This window comes from Micromesistius poutassou (genome assembly GCF_964030765.1).
Source record: "Micromesistius poutassou genome assembly, chromosome: 5".
Classification (NCBI taxonomy): domain Eukaryota; kingdom Metazoa; phylum Chordata; class Actinopteri; order Gadiformes; family Gadidae; genus Micromesistius; species Micromesistius poutassou.
In genome coordinates, this window is record NC_140275.1 from 22,084,742 (window position 1) to 22,096,912 (window position 12,171).

General features: G+C 46.8%; 2 protein-coding genes across 5 annotated transcripts in view; one reads left to right on the top strand and one right to left on the bottom strand.

The window, feature by feature from the left end:
- Window positions 1–1,096, bottom strand: part of git2a (G protein-coupled receptor kinase interacting ArfGAP 2a) — a 23,281-nt gene extending 22,185 nt beyond the window's left edge. For all 4 annotated transcript variants that reach the window (XM_084468640.1, XM_084468641.1, XM_084468639.1 and 1 more), the window contains exon 1: window positions 368–1,096. In XM_084468640.1, the coding sequence (XP_084324766.1) occupies window positions 368–419 (52 nt within the window). In that variant the 5' untranslated portion in view covers window positions 420–1,096. The remainder of the gene's footprint in view (window positions 1–367) is intronic.
- Window positions 1,097–1,638: 542 nt separating this feature from the next.
- ankrd13a (ankyrin repeat domain 13A) lies at window positions 1,639–11,444 on the top strand. Its single transcript, XM_084468335.1, has 15 exons — window positions 1,639–1,953; window positions 2,251–2,386; window positions 2,891–3,015; window positions 3,113–3,158; window positions 3,552–3,695; window positions 3,912–4,101; window positions 4,999–5,065; window positions 5,174–5,255; window positions 5,349–5,410; window positions 5,494–5,624; window positions 6,061–6,218; window positions 8,346–8,477; window positions 8,830–8,990; window positions 9,239–9,303; window positions 9,466–11,444. The coding sequence occupies exons 1-15, from the start codon at window positions 1,852–1,854 to the stop codon at window positions 9,656–9,658; spliced, it is 1,794 nt and encodes a 597-aa protein (XP_084324461.1). The 5' UTR covers window positions 1,639–1,851; the 3' UTR covers window positions 9,659–11,444.
- Window positions 11,445–12,171: the final 727 nt, after the last annotated feature.

A 12,171-nucleotide genomic window follows, 5' to 3' on the forward strand; every position in this document is an offset into this window, starting at 1 on the left:
ACGAGACCTACTCCTGTCCTGTCAAACCCACCAGATTAATAACCAGGCGGGATGCATACACACTGGAACTGAAGCAAAAGTATACGAGGCGATTAAAAAAAAAATCACCTCATGCATCCCAGACAGACATCTGAGCAAAGTTACAACAAAACTAACCTGCCTTTTCATTGAATATTAATTTTTAAACCAATAGAGATGAAATAGAAAAACCCAAAACAACCCAGCTGTGCTGTCTGCTGTTGTTATGTGATATGTTTATACACTAGATAACGAACAGCTGATTAATTAGCCAAGGCCAGATGACACGTTAGGTTCAAGCTTAAAAGCAATGCCCGTGAGGGTGGATGAAGTTGTAGCAGACGCTTACCTGGAGCACTGCAATCAGCACAGACGTCCGTATTGCGGACTCGTTTGGACATGGTGGTGCTGCGCGCAGGACGACGGCTTTGTGATCAATGTCAGGAGTGGGTCGCTCCGTCTGCCTCGCTAGTCATTGATATCCCTGTGAAGAAGAGGGATGCCTTCCGCGTTAGCCGCCGTTAGCTAATTGCGTGTAGTCTGTGAACGACCTACTTCTCCAGTTGATGATAACCTTGCATTCAACCGCTCAAGTTTCCGTCTACACAGCGACGGTCGGCGGTATCGCGGTTCACACGTCTCTATTGTAGGAGCGCCAAATCGGCCAATTTAGCCACAAGGATCAGCCTTTTCATGGTAGTTAGTTTCCTAGGTTCGTTGCGGCACCACCGCGTTGGCTACTACTACCAGGCTGGCAGCAGCTGTGCCTTGTGTCATAAGCCCGCTGCACGCAGCCGTGCTGGGGGTAGCGCGTCGGCTCGGGCGCTTAGGACGGTTATAGCTGACGTGGTTCAATGGTTCAAATGGGTTTATTTAATGGCTCCGATTATTCTTACGATGTGGCGTTTTATTTAGTGCATTCGTGATGGGATCAGTCGCTCTGTGTGCATCAGACCGAAAACACAACCCAATTGTGAAGTGTTTGGGTTATTGGGTTGTTTGACCGAAATATGATGGGTCAACCGCTCCTCTGGTCTAGCCAGTATATATAATGCACATTTAATGTATGTCGTCCAGTTATATGATCGAGACTTCTTCCGTATGGGTCTATTGTCGAGAATGCGGAAAACGTACAATTGAAACGTAGTACAGAAAATATTATTGCTGCGAGATTTGTTCCTTGCAAAGTGGAATGTACCACGTTTTGTGACGTTGGGTATGAACACATCATATACTCATTTTTTTTTATCACATCGTTGTTGTATGACATCCTCAAAGGGCTCATATGTCATTCGTTTGTATGTATTACATTTCTATATTGATACGGTTGGTTTATTTCAGATGTTATCAGGACAACACCTTAGTGCTCGGATGGTGCACCCCCGTTTGTTTCTGAATGGTTGGTTCTACTTTTGGACGTTACTATTTGCTGCCCTACATGGACATAATAGTATCCATCAAATATCGTTAAAATGTATTACAAGATATAGAATTCCCATTTTATAATTCTAGATCTTTTATAAATAGTGAACTGATAAGTAGCCATGACAAGGGGTGTTGATTAACTTGCAGTTCTCCTTGAGTATAATTTAAAGCACCCCTACGATAATAAAACAGCCTCGACACTTCCTTGTTCAAAAGTTTTATTTAGAGGAAGCCCTGGAGTAAAGTTGCTCACCGAACCGGTTAGCATACGTCGGTGTCAATGTTGTGGACCACCCAGAGAAGCCTTTCTTTCAGTTTTACTTTTGAGAATAAGCCCCGTGTGAGGCGGTCTCTCCGATGGACCTGGCTGTGAGCCGGCTCGCACTCTCAGACGCATAAAGGAGGAGGATGACAGCCGCTAACGTTAGCGAGGAGACCAGGGAGAAGTTCCCTTTGCATTCTTCGGTCTGGGAGAACGACTACAGGAGTTTGGAGAGAGATTTAGCGCAGGTTTGTGAACATCAATTTGTATTGAACATCAGTCATAGTCTATTTCTTGAAACGACGTCCCTCATTTAACCGAAAGTGAGCTACTTTGTTCCCCTACAGCCGTCAAATGAACGTAGGCCATCCATCACTGCGGGCGCTCCGCACTGGAGGCAGCCGAGGCTTGACATATGTTCAGGGCATGAAGGGCGTCCACGTATCTGTCGCCGGACAATCCGTGCAGTGTTATGTGTATATGTTGTTACCCTTTCCGCGAGGCATACTGTCGTCATGTTGTGATGTGCTTGTCATTTTTTCCAGAATGACGTGGAGACGGTGGACCCGCGGGGCCGGACGCCGCTGCACCTCGCCGTGTCCCTTGGGCACCTGGAGTCCGTGCGGGTCCTCCTCCGCCACGGTGCTCAAGTGACCAAAGAGAATGCTAATAACTGGACAGGTATGCTGGGTTTCCGCGGCCTGACAACGCGACCAATTCGAAAAGGGGCAAAGGGGCGAATAAAACATGAGCTCGCAGATTTGATCCGGGAGTTTACTCCTTTATTTAAATGTTGTTGTCGGTGTTCATTGCAATTTTATCAGAAAATGGCACTGCTTTCTGTAAACATTCTTTCAGAGCGTTGTCTGTGCACATGTATAAGTACTAATGTTATCTTGAAGTACCCTATAGATTATTATGTAATTCCGACAATTTAAACACTTTTTTGTGACCCATTAACGTCACATTGCTGTTTTTTTTTTTCCCTTTGTCTTTTCAGTAAGATTTCCGTTTTCACCACCATAAAGTTGATTGAAAAGTAGATGCAGAACCTGACCATTCTCTAGTCTAGACCTTACTACTAACTGCAGTGATCCTCAAAACACATTTTATTTTTATTCTTCACAAGATCTGAGCTAAATCCTCCCCTCCTGTTTGACCTCATGATGTGTTGTGCGTCTACAGCCCTACAGGAGGCGGTCAGCACGGGTGACCCAGAGATGGTTCAACTGGTCCTCCAGCGTAGAGACTACCTCAAGGCCTCCACTGCCCTGGGAGGGGTGCCCGAGCTGCTGGCCAAGATCCGAGAGGTCAGGCTTCACAACCCCGCCCCTATACTTCCTCTACCTGTCGTTTATCTGGTCACAAGACAAAGCAATCATTGCATATTCCTGTTTTGTTCCACAGTCGCCTGATTTCTATATGGAAATGAAGTGGGAGTTCACCAGTTGGAGTAAGCCCTTTTTTCCCCTCATCTTCATGGATCCATGCTTGGTTGATATTCCATTTATCGGAATATAAAAATCGGCCATTTGGGTTTCCCTATAAAAGACGACAACCCTCAGCTGGGGTTCCTGGAGGTATAAAGCCTCCAGAACAAGCTTTAGTGGAAACTAGCAGGGAGATGGGAACACTACTATAGCTTGTTCATAATGCTTGTATTTGTTTTCAGTTTTTATGTTCGTCTTTGTTACTTTTTTTGTAATGTGTAACTTTTCCCTCGAAAGCTAGATGACCCATCCCAAGGCGTTATCTCTCATTCCGCCACATTTGTTAATGCACATGTATTGAGCTGACGGACCTTGCTCTCCTTGTTTGTAACGCCTCTGTGTGATCCGTTGCACAGTCCCGCTGGTGTCACGGGTCTGTCCGAGTGACGTGTGTCGCATCTGGAAGAGCGGGGCCAGCCTGCGGGTGGACGCCACCCTCTTGGGCTTCGAGAACATGACCTGGATCCGAGGGCGTCGGAGCTACATCTTCAGAGGAGAGGGTACGCGCACGTCTCACTGACTGTGTCTGGCCTCATTTCCTTACAATTTCCCCCCCCCCCCCCCCCCCCCAACCCCCCTGTCTAAATCAACCTACTTACGCCATAAGATACAATTCATTTGCTTACTTATGATATTGGATGTCTTTCTGCGTCACCCGTCTGATGTGGTCTGATTTGTTGATCTCTGTCGTCCTTTTCCGTCTCCCTGTGTTGCAGATGCGTGTGCAGAGTTGATGGAGGTGAATCACGACGATGAAGTGGTGGACACGGAGCGCTTCAACATCTCCCAGGAGATAGAGGAGGTCACCCTGGATTCCATGCAGCCCGCCCAGCAGGAGGTGGCCAAGCGTCTGACCACGTCCATCGTGAACACCTACTTGGACACCAAGGACATCGCCTTCGAAAGGTGAGGGTGCTTCTTTTTCCTTTTGCCCTGTTTAAACAAAAAGTTACAGCTGGTTTCTCCTCCAGTGTTATTATAGTATTATACATTATGGGTCTTATCATTGACACAGTTTTGATATTATTCGCTTTCTTGGTTTTACTGCAACTACTACAGTGGTTATGAATGGGATCGTTTAGTACGATTGCTCTAGTTATGATCTTTCATCCCCTGGATCGAGTTTGTTTGATTTGACAAGTTCCTCGGCTAGATGCTAGCCCTGGAACTGTATCGGGACTGTGAAGATATAGTTGTGTGCGCGTAGATCATGCAAACTCAAAAATATCAGGGCTGAGCACAAATATTCAGATATTTGTTTCTTGGGTAGGTTTTCAAATCTAAATGAACCATTTGAATGCTTTGTTTCGTTTTTTTTAATGAAAAAACGTACAATAAAAATAAATAAAATGTATACCTCTCGCCCGTCTTTGTTGGATGAATTACCATTTGTTAGATTTGTAGTTGGATATTCAAACACTATTTTGAATATTCCGTCCAGTGTGAGGATACACAAGCATTTAACGCCCTGAATGAAGAAGGATTTTAATAATGTAAATATTTAGCATCTATTTCAATGTTCACACAAGTCTAAAAGACACCAAAAGCCCTATCTACCAGTAACAATGTGTTGGTTATTTAGTAAACATGAACAGGTAGCAATGTTATCCTAAAAGAATCCAGTAAAGACTAAAACAATGGTTAATTAAAATGGTTAATTAAAATGTTAATACTAAGATTGCCCTGACCCACTGCCTCCAATGGTTCTTATTGGAATAGGGTTCAACTAAATGAGTCTACTAGCGTCATTGTACCAACAATTGCGTTCATTCATGCTCATTCATTCTTGTATTTTCTTAACAGAAATAAGGCAGGGATTTGGGGATGGAGAACTGACAAAACGGAAATGGTCAACGGGTTTGAATCAAAGGTTGGTATGCAGCAGGTCTTCACTTTATTCATTGCATGTCAATATTATTGCAAGCAACCGGTTTTGGTAGGTCGGCTGGCATGACCCACCAGGCTGCTGTGTTGGCAGGTTTTCAGTGTCAACAACGTGAATGTGATCATCCGCACTCGCACAGAACACCTCACCGACGAGGAGAAGACCAGGATTAAAAGTGTGTGCCATCCCGTTTCACTACTTGAGAAAAAAGATCTTTGTGTAATTCTTGTCGGACCGGGAGGATCCTAAACCCGTTCTCCCCTCCTAGGTGAGAGGAACGTGCTGGAGTCCCTCCTCGGGACGGTGGAGCAGCACATCAGTGCCCAGGGGGTAAGCTGGACCGAGCACCTGCTGACCTCCACTGCACACAGGGTTCACTGATGTGACCGGCTCTGGGCTTTCTGCCCCTGCAGGACCTGACTCTGGAGTATGCCACTGCCACCAACCCCACCGCCATCACTCCAGAGGAGTACTTTGATCCAGAGTTTGACCTGGAAGACCGAGACATCGGCCGGCCCATTGAGCTCAGCATCCGGACGCAGAAGTGAGCGAACATATTCTGGTGTTCTTCTGGCCGGCCTTATATTCGTTCTTCATATTAACTGAGGCTGCGTCTTTCATGCAATCATTTCCCAAACGGATGCCTAATAAGGAACATCCCTCTCTGGGTATAAATGTGATCGGAAGCCTAGCTATCTAGCCTGCAATGTGTTTGCCTACCTGGTGTAGTTGCAGGCTATTTACTTAATCTTTATCGTACTTTGTTTGTATACCTCACACTTTATCACACTTTGTATTATACAGTTTGTTTGTGTATGCCCCCTGTCTGAATCACCTTACCCTTCATGGTGTCTTTATAAACCCTAGTTGTTCCTTTCGCTTTCCTTTCCGTTGTTCTCCTATGGTAGCCGTCACACGTCCTTCCTACGAGTGGCGCTCACAGAGCTGTGCTGTGTGTGTCCCCGTGTGGCCCTCTGCAGGTTCAAGGGCACCTTGTGGATGAGCGAGGAGCACCCGCTGTCCCTGGTGGAGCAGGTGACCCCCATCATAGACCTGATGGCGCGCACCAGCTCCCACTTCGCCCGTCTGCGGGACTTTGTCACCCTCAACTTCCCCCCCGGGTTCCCTGTGAAGATAGGTACTGCCACGCCCAGCGGCGGTGTGAGGGGGGGCGTCCGTGGCCTACTGGTTAAAGAGTTGGACCGGTAACCGGAGGGTGGTCGGTTCGAATCCCGACCGGTAGGCAAAAATATGGATGGGGGGAGTGGTTGTGCAACACTCTCCTACGTCCTCATCCACGGATGAGGTGCCCTTGAGCAAGGCACCTGAAACCCCCACCTGCTCCCCGGGCGCTGCACTGCGGCTGCCCACTGCTCTGGGTGTTCACCGGCTCCCAGATGGGTCAAAAGCAGAGAAAGAATTTCCCCCAAAAAGGGACAATAAAGGATAACTTAACTTAACTTAACTTAAGGAGTGGGGAGGTTGTAGAGTGGCTTAGGGGGTGGGGGGGGGATCTGGTGTGATGGCCGTTCCACAGGTGGGACCTCAGCATGCCCACTCTCATGTTGCGGTCAAGATGGTTTTCCTGTAGTCCCCCTTTATATTCAGTAGTATTATCATTATTCTGATGACATGTCGCGGGACTCAAGAAGACTAGGGGGGACGTAGCTTTTGAAACCTGAATGCGCTGTGCATGCCTTTGTAGGTTGAACAGCAGATGGCACCCTCAAGAGCGAGACTTATGCCGCTTTTCCACCGCCAGTACCTACTCGACTCGACTCGACTCGACTCGCCACGCCTTATTTGCGTTTCCATTGGCAAAAAAAGTACCTGGTACCTAGTACCGGGTACTTTTTTTTAGTACTACCTCCGTCGAGGTTCCATGCCAGCGGAGTAGGTACTTTTGTGTGACGTAAACAGGCTGCTGGTAACTGATTGGCCAGCGGCTGTAAATGGGAATATTCACTCAAGTTAAGTTGTGTCCGGCGTGGTTGGAGTCCACGAACCCGCTCCCGAGGGGGACACTGATCAGCGTTTCGCCGTGTGTGTCGCTCCTTTCCCGGGGCTAGAGTTAGGCTGCGCGTCGTTATGTGTGTCGGGCGTGGTTGTGTGTCCGGCGTGGCTGGAGTCCACGGACCGGCGTTTCGCTGTTTCGTTTCAGTGTCGTTCCTTTCCTAGGGCTCGAGTTTCGCCTCTATCAACGTTACCGTATGACAACAATAGACGCGCAGTCATTGCGCTTTTTATTTTATTTTATTTTATTTCCCATCATAACCTTTCCCGGGAATCAGGAAATAGTCTTGATCAGATTCAGATTTCCCGGGAATCGCGTCTCCCGTGATTAAAACCTAATGACGACCCGCCCATGGTGGAGAGGTTCTTTTCTACGACCCGCCCACATTGAAGAGGTACTTTTTTAGATGGAAACGCAACCAAACCGAGTTGAGTCGAGGCGAGTCGAGTCGAGTCGAGTTGGTACTGGCGGTGGAAAAGCGGCATTAAGGGCTAGCAGCGACCGCAGTGTTTTCAGAAGAAAAAAAACTGCTGTGATGTGCACAGGTTGCAACACTATTGCACTTGCTAGTCGGCACCACTAATACAAGTTGGTTAAAGGCTTTTTTTCTTTCTTTTTTTCTCTGGGAAAAGAATTTCTCCCCAGATTCACGGAGGGACCCCATGCACAATGGATAGAAATATGCATATAGGAATTGGACCATAGGTTCAAATGGCACTTTTAATGGGGTTTTCCCAACCATGTTTGTCCTTGGATTGCAATGTACAATATTTTCACTGATTGCTATGCCAGGGAAATGAGTCGAGACGAAATGAGTCACAAGGTAACATCCCTCATCTAGATGACACTAGGATATAACCTTGGAAATGATTATGCGCTTCAATGTGGACTTATCTAGTTGCGTTATCATAGTAATAACTAATTGAGCTACCAAAGGCTGATACTACTTCATTAACAATCCAAATACAGGATTGCATTGACTTTATTTTCATGGCAGAGGTCACCATCACTGAATATAATCTTTACACAAATGTATAAAACATGGCAGATAATAATACTTAAAAAAAAAAAGATATAGACGAACAAGGTACAAAATCCTTACACCACGATTTGCGATTGCCTCCCCCCTCCCTGAGCCTGGTGTCTTTCAAGACCACTAATAAAACAGGAGCCTGCATTCACTGAAGCACACAGTGCTACTTCAAACACCTGTGCCTTAAATGTCTATGGTTTTGCGTGTGTCCCTCACAGAGATCCCCCTGTTCCACGTGCTCAACGCCAGGATCACCTTCGGCAGCGTCAACAAGTGCGGCACAGAGGAGCAAGTGATCACCCCCGACGCCGTCTCCCCCACGCCCTCCTCTGAGGGAGAGGACGCTGCAGGTAGGACTGCCGCTGCTCACCACTGTGGCCGAGGCTTCTGCAGTCACTTTGTGATTGAATGCATGTTATTGGTGGGGGGACTGGATTAACAAGGTTGAAAATATGTGACGCTTAATTTCATGTCTTTGAAGTTTATTTTAATAATGGAACATCTCAGGACTCTGATAAACGTTTTGTAAGATAGGGGAAATGTAGGTGCCACCGCAGCAAGTACAATACAGGACAGGAATATAAAAAGAATTACTCATTTAAAACTACTAAAAATGAACATGGAGAATTTGTCTATATACTCAGAGCAGAGTAGCAGAATGAAGTTGAGCGGTCGCACTAACATCGCTCACCTGTCCTCTAGCCCCGCCCCTCTTCCAGGTGTGTCCGTCCGTGTTTGAGGTGCCCGGCCACTACCGGCACCGCGGGGGCAGCCGGCACGCGCCCGCGTCCAACCAGGACGAGGAGCTCCTGCAGTACGCCATCCACCAGAGCCTCATGGAGTCCAGAGGGCTGCCTGGCCAGGTAGGCAGGGGGCGAAGGGTGAACAGGGGGCGAAGGGTGAACAGGGGGCGAAGGGTGAACAGGGGGCGAAGGGTGAACAGGGGATGAATGGCTTATCATAACCGGCAGTGGATGGAACGGTAAGTTGATGAATGGTGAGTGAGTGAATGATCAGACAGTGTTTCTCTGCAGCTGTAAAGGCTGTTTAACCCATAGTGTATGTATTGAGTGAGGCTCCAAAGGTTTAAGTGCTGCTGTGGTCTGTGCAGGATGTGGCCTGGGATGACTCTAACGGAGACTCCGCTGACACCATGCTCAGCAGCCAAAGTGACAGGTATGACCAGCGCTGGTCACCATCGCAAATTTGTTACACGCATCAATTCGTTTTTGTTTTTTTTGCCATTTGTGCATGTCTTCTTAATCTTGCATACACTTGCATGCACATCCGCATGAATCCATTGCGTTCAAGCGTTCCTCCCTCCCCTTGCTGTTCCAGGAGTCTCCCAGAGGGGGCGCTGACGGACTACGGGGACACGTCCAGCCCGGCCAGCTCGGGCTCCAGCCCCGAGGCGGAGCTGCGGCTGGCCATGGAGCTGTCGGCCAGGGCGCAGGAGGAGGAGGAGACCAGGAAGAAGCAGGAGGAGGAAGAGCTGAATAGGACACTGGAGCTGTCGCTCATCGAGAAGTGAATCCTAACTCTAACCCCCGCCCCCCCCCCCCCCCCCTTCCTTCCCCGCCGTAACCATGGATACGTTCCGGAGCAACCAACCGCCACACCTCAGCTTCCCAAGCCGCTACTAAGATCATCTATGCAAACTAAATTCTCTGTTGTAAACCGAACAGGTGCTTAATGCACAGGCAGCGACACCCCCCCCCCCCCCCCTTTTTTTTCCGAGAGCTATTTTTGGTAAGAACACGCTCCTTTATATATATATTTATATCTTCTACGTGATAGACGTTCCTAGACGGTTCCTTATCCACAAGCGTGATTCGGGTAGACCTTTGAGATGATTTTGTATGGTTCTTTTTTTTTAAAATTAGTTTTGCTTCATGAAGCAAACCCGTCGGCGGTGTGTCTTGGGTCACAGCCAGGTGTTAATATGAGGGGTTTACCATCCAGGGGGGTGAATGTATCCATACTACATCAGTTATACAAAGGCCAAGGTGTTACCAAGTCCTGGTTATCTCAGGGTTTCATTTCCCCCACATCCACACCTGTCGGGTACCTGGTAAAGGGAACGGGGGTCGGCCTGCTGTGGGCCGCAGGCCGCAGGCCGGGGAGCGGGTCACAGTTGGGATGTGGTTCTGTGTGTCATGGGGGTTTCTTCAGAGCCGGGGCAATGCTGACGAATGATCATTAGGAGCTTTTGGGATTGGGGACAGCATGTTGCATGGCCGTAACCCTGAGGTTAGCAACGGGGATAATTGTTGAATATTGGGATTATAGTAGGAGAGAGGCAGCCTGTCCTTTTTAGTTCTCCTTCCCCCCCCCGCCCCCCTTTGGGCCACCACCAGACTGAGCGTAGACATGTGCCACGTTGACTCGTTTCTGAGAAAAAGGAAGCGGTGCCCACTATGTCTGCCAGCGAGATTTAGACCTCTCTCAGATCGTGTTGACATTAAATTGCATGTAGGGCTTCGCGACATCAGATTGAAATTGGTTTAAGGCAGTGGTTCCCCACCTTTTTATGGCTCATGACATTTCCAGCACTGAAAATGTTTGCAACCCCAACTTGAGCTTTTAGCATCAATTGGTTATCAATTGGTCGCCATTAACAGGAATGTCCTGGTGAATGTCATCACATCGCTGTACTACAAAGTACACACAGTGCACTGTAGTATCAGGGGACCCAAGTTGGGTCGCTACCCCAAGGTTGGGAACCACTGGCTTAAGGTGTTGACAACAGGAGATGGAAACGAAGAAGTCTTGGCTCTGGTTTGGCTAAATTCAATGAGCAGCTTAATAGACAAACTACCAGACCTTTAACTAGTCTACCGCTAATGTTGCCACTAATAAAGTTGAGGGATGTGGCACTGACAGTTGTGTTCTCAAGGCCACTGAAATCAAAACTTTATTCAAATTTCCATAGTGTCACAAGATGACATCCCGCTAGCCATGTGTCTGGAAGTTAACCCGACCGTAGCGCTTTAACCGAGTGATGCTGGAAACGTTAACCACTTAACAAAGGACTCCTCGTGAGTCCGCGTTGTGTTTGTCTTTGGGGAAGGCGGTGTAAAAAGTTCACCCTAGTAACTATTTTTGCCAAACTCGTCTAATTTGGTGGGGTTTCTTAATGCTCAAAGTATCTGCTGCAACATTTTCTTTTCTTTTTAGTTTTTTTTACATTTAAAAAAAAAATCATTGTCCTGTTTTATTGTTATTTTTATTAAATGAACGCACTTTATTCACACGTGGATTCATGTCTATTCGCCTATAGGTTATTTACGTGAAAAATAAAGATAACATCCAATATATTTGACGTTGTGATAAGATGGTACAGAGATGGTGCCCGTGGTCTGGGCTGAACGTCGTCACGGTGTTCAAATGAACTAAAAATAACATTCACATGAACATCTGCAGGGATCGGATTTAATCTTGGCGACTAAATATAGGAACTTCCCAGGCATTTAAATGAGATCATATGTTGGACCAGTATGCATCCAACGTAATTACAACATGACCTGTTTCATGTAACTCAATTAAAAGTAGAAAGATGGCTGCGTCAATGAGGTGTACAGAACAAAATTGAGAATAGAATCATGTTAATTGGTTAAGAAATAATTCCAAAATCCCCAATTGTGCACCCATTCAGGTTTGTCTCAACATGAAATATTTCCATCTCTTAAGGGTTATTTTGTATTGATTCAAGGTGTTGGATTGGTGGATGTACCATGTTAATTCAGACTTGATGTGTAAATCTTCTAATTGAGATATAGGTAATTACACCGGTCATCCTGTATAAGCAACCTTCGTAACCCATGTCATAATTTATAAGACACCTGTTAATCACTTTTACACTTCTTTTAAATGCTAATTATCGACTATTTTGTATTTTTTTTTCATGTCAACCACATGAGCGCCAACTACACTGGCTTTGATGTAGCAACCAAACAAATGAAGATCATATCACTAAATATTAGGCCAGCAACTAAATGTTGATGAACAGCTAACCGCTGTAAAAGTATTGCTTTCAAATGAGTT